At 35.6% G+C, this 4,117-nt stretch overlaps 1 protein-coding gene across 1 annotated transcript; it reads left to right on the top strand.

The window, feature by feature from the left end:
• The first annotated feature begins 694 nt into the window (after positions 1 to 694).
• LOC136812527 (uncharacterized) lies at positions 695 to 2,771 on the top strand. The gene is made up of 2 exons (XM_067069055.1): positions 695 to 1,288; positions 1,652 to 2,771. Exons 1-2 carry the CDS (start codon positions 788 to 790, stop codon positions 2,021 to 2,023), a joined length of 873 nt encoding a protein of 290 aa, XP_066925156.1. The 5' UTR covers positions 695 to 787; the 3' UTR covers positions 2,024 to 2,771.
• Positions 2,772 to 4,117: the final 1,346 nt, after the last annotated feature.

Raw genomic sequence — 4,117 nt, 5'->3', positions numbered from 1 at the left:
TCTGCTCACCGCCGCGTCAAAACGATTTACAAAGAATTCTACATGCAAAAACGGCAAAAACAGACCCTATCAGACACACATCATAAAATTGCGCCCCTGTCAGATCAGGATTTTTCGATTTTAGATACCCTGTCAGTAATTCTGCAACACTGAAAAGGGTACCCTGACCAGCGGCACGTCCCCGTACCTATTTTTGCCTAAGTGCCCCCCCCCCTCGGGTCACGTTGGTTCCTCCGATCACGCAATCACGCACTTAAAAATCTTAAAATCACGCACTTAAAAAAACACCAATCACGCCATAACGAAAACAGCTTGGGGCCTCCTTTGGAAATACAAAAATCGAGACCCTTCGAGAAATATTTCAATTTTTTAAACGTTTTTATAAGTTTTAACCATCATATTGTAACGTTTAGAACGTATAGGGTTTCGGAAAAGCCCCTTTATTATAAGGTGCCAAAACCATGCAGACAGTAACAATTACGTAACATAATTTTGTCAAATCGAAAAGTTTGGTTCCCAACAAGGTATATAACATCGATATAATGTTGTATGGGTGTTGAAACATTATGTGCCATATAATAGTTTGGTTACAGGCCTTATGTATTATCACACAATCCATATTAATGTAATGAGGTCTTATAAAGTAATATAATGTGGTCAACCATATAGAATTTTTAACGGATTGCATATCAACTATATTTTATGGTGAGGAAAGCAGGGAGTAGGATTTTTCTTAAGAGAGAACTCGATCCATAGAGGATCTACCAAGGCTATTGATAACAACCATATGTCAGTGAAAATGTTCATTATTTCCTTGATAACCATATCATCATTAATATGTTTCACCAATGGTTTTAATGGTGCTTTTCGATGTGAATGGAATGGGCAATACTATGTATCCAATTACGTTTGCTCTGACAATCAAACATCCTATTATCATTGTATTTGGAACAAACGAAAATATAGCCATGATTTTGGTGGGATGTTTCATTGCCCTTCTGGTGAACGATGTCATTGCTTCAAAGGTGAAGACTGTGATCAAGCTGAAGAGATTTGTATCAAAGATATCAAGCCTTTATCAATGATTGACCATGGTGTTTTGACGTGGAGCCATGAACGGTTTTATGATTGTTCACATTGTGATGACAGTAACACAGATTTGACGTCAGTTTTTTCGTATAAACTACAGAATGGGAAATACTATCGTGAAGAATTAAAATCAGGGACATATTCGAGTTATTTTGATCGGGTTTTGTATGAACCGAATGGCCAAGGCGGCTTTACCAAAGTAAGTTTGAAGATTTTAAAATTTCTTGATTTTCAATCGTTTTTCAGGGTTCCTTTTTTCGTAAGTTTTGGCATAAACTTAATACCCATACGTTCTATTTTTCTAACCCAAGTAACACTTTTCACCTATCGAATAGGACGACCCCCTAGGTTTATCAGGCGTAGCATAAACTTAAAATTATTTCAAAAAGCTATTATATACCTAGAACAACCAGTGTCTTAGACCAGGTTGTGGCTCCAAAACGGCTGGAAAATTTAGCCAAAAATCGTCTTCGGTGGGAATACTACCAAAAAAATTAACCCTCACTGGAAAAGTGATCTATAATAAGATGTCAGAGATTATAAACATGTTATTCTTCTATAGTTCAATAGGAGAGATCAACAAAAATGTTTCACAAAAGAAAACGTCATAAGAGAGGACGTCGAACAACTAGTCAAACAAAGTATCAAACGTGACGCCATCTTGAATGGTCAAAATACCGGTAACCGAAAACAACATTGGAAATGGCGTTACACATATGCTGAAACAGAGAAAACATGGGATTACTATTTGAAACTGTACAAAGGTGAACTAGTTCCAATCCTTTTGAGAGAGCAGCAGCTTGAAGATGGGATGGGTGATGGAAGTACTCTCCGGGATACTTTCAAATATACTTACTATCCAAAGCTGACTGAAAGCAATCTGGCTGAAATTATGGATAGGGAACGAAAATTGATAGAGGAATGCACAAAATGAATCGGACTTCTCGCGAAATTTTTGCATTCGAGAATTAACTTTATCCAAAACTCGTGAAAATTGCAAAGTTTTTCTCTCTGCAAAAGGCTTTCCCCTCATCGACCTTAAAGATTATCATTCAAACAAACGATATGGCGTTAGACGTCAATAAGCTATCAATTTTGGGCTAGGGTAATTTTATCTGTAATTCAAAATTCTGCACGTATAGTCGAGACAGGGGTGTACTTATCTATTTTCTTTATATTATAATAAACCAGCTGCGCTGGAAAGTCAGGCCAAAAGGCTTAGAAGGCTGCTTAGAAGTACAAGTAAGAAGCTTTGTTAAAATCTGAAAAGCTTGAAAGAGTGTATCTATTTACTTGAAACGTTCAGACGAAAAAGTAGTGGTGCATAGTGGGATCCGTCCAAAGCAGAAGTCGGTGAAACAAATTAATACCATTGCTGTATTGAATTTGAATTTCGCTCCTCAAAATGACAGTTGATGAATTAGCCAATAAAAGTTTGTTTTAGTTTCTCTTTTCAAACTGCCTCAGAAAAAAGCGCGATTTTTTATTGTCCAGTCGTTTACTCATTTTTATTCAGTGAGTGAGTCCTGCGCTTGTTCAACTGTTAAAAATGGACTCACAGCTCGAACCTGTCTAGTTTATATCAGAGATATCAGATTATAAAAAAAAACACTCGACGGGTGTCTTGTCATGACAATAAAATAAAAGACCCAAATAGAAGAATTTCTACAAGTAGTATACAACTTTACATTATTCAAAGAAAAGTAATTTCTTTAATATTCACTTTCTCTATAATTAGTTAGTTCTCTTTGTTTATTTACAATGCAAAAGTATCTTTTATTAACTATTGAATATGACGCAAAAAATAATATTTTTTCTTTTTTTCTTATTATTAATTGTACGCGTCTGTTTATGTTATGTGTTTTTCTCGTCCTATTTTATCTTACTAAGAAAAAATTATTTTCGCGCGCTAAGTAATTCCGAAATCCTGTTTCCCGAAAATAATCCGAAATCGGAATTAAAACTTAAAGTCTTAACGACGACCAGCGGGAAAAAAATCGTCGAACCGATTTGAAGAGTCACCTGGGCTGACTAAAAAATGTTTTGCCAAATATTTTATCTTCCTATTTAATTATTTAATACAGTCCCCCTATTGCCTGTGGTTTTGAATGTTTTGATCCAACAACTAGATTCGACAACTAGGGTTGACTCGATGTGTGGAGAATGGATTATGTCTTGAGATTAATTTGTAAAAAACCTTTTTTAAATTTCAAACCTTCAAAACATCCTGCTTATAAGAATGGGTTTGTTTTCATCTCTCAAATGTCTTAAACGATTTCAAGAGAATGTCATAAAAGTTTAAGCCTTTAAATCCTGTTATTTGTGTGTGGAAACACTTTGAAGATTACAACTCAGATTACTTGTAACCCTGGGAGGCGTAATTACGCATTTTTGTGAGAACAATTTTATAGGACGTTGAGGCTATTGTTGTGTTGTTAGTGTTCAGTAGCGTGGTGGTAGGAGGCGCCGAAATACAGAAGGGGCAAAAAGACCCCTCTGATTACTAATTCCGGCCCCCCTTTGCTATTTCGCACCTTAGATAAGCCAGCTTTTGGAAATACCCCAAAATTTTCGTGCTTGCTTCGCTCGCCTAATTTTCACAAAGATATACCATAAGGGACTAAATTATAATGTGACAATAAATTAATGCGGGATTAATTAATGCGAATTTGGTCCTAATTCGCATTATTTAATTCTGCAATTCCTAACATTGGTCAATTTGCATTATTAAGGGCTCTGACCATAGTCCAAAAATTGATTTTGGTATTTGAACATAAAAGTTATATTTCAGGTTCCTTAACACTTTTAACAAAGAATTGCCTTTATAACTAGCAAGTAGCTTTCGCTATGATGCTCCCGATGACAGGCATTTGACAGTGATTGATTGAAATTCAGAAAAGGCGAAATGCTGTGTTTATTTTTGTCAGAAATACAGTGATATTGCAAAGTATTCATTTTTCTCAGCCATAGCTTGCACTAAACGTGCCCCCTTTAATAGATACCTTATAAAGCTTGAATTATAAAGCTT

This window comes from Clytia hemisphaerica, unplaced genomic scaffold, assembly GCF_902728285.1.
Source record: "Clytia hemisphaerica strain Z4C2 unplaced genomic scaffold, Clytia hemisphaerica genome assembly, whole genome shotgun sequence".
Classification (NCBI taxonomy): Eukaryota; Metazoa; Cnidaria; class Hydrozoa; order Leptothecata; family Clytiidae; genus Clytia; species Clytia hemisphaerica.
This window is presented reverse-complemented; position numbering and strand designations above follow the sequence as displayed.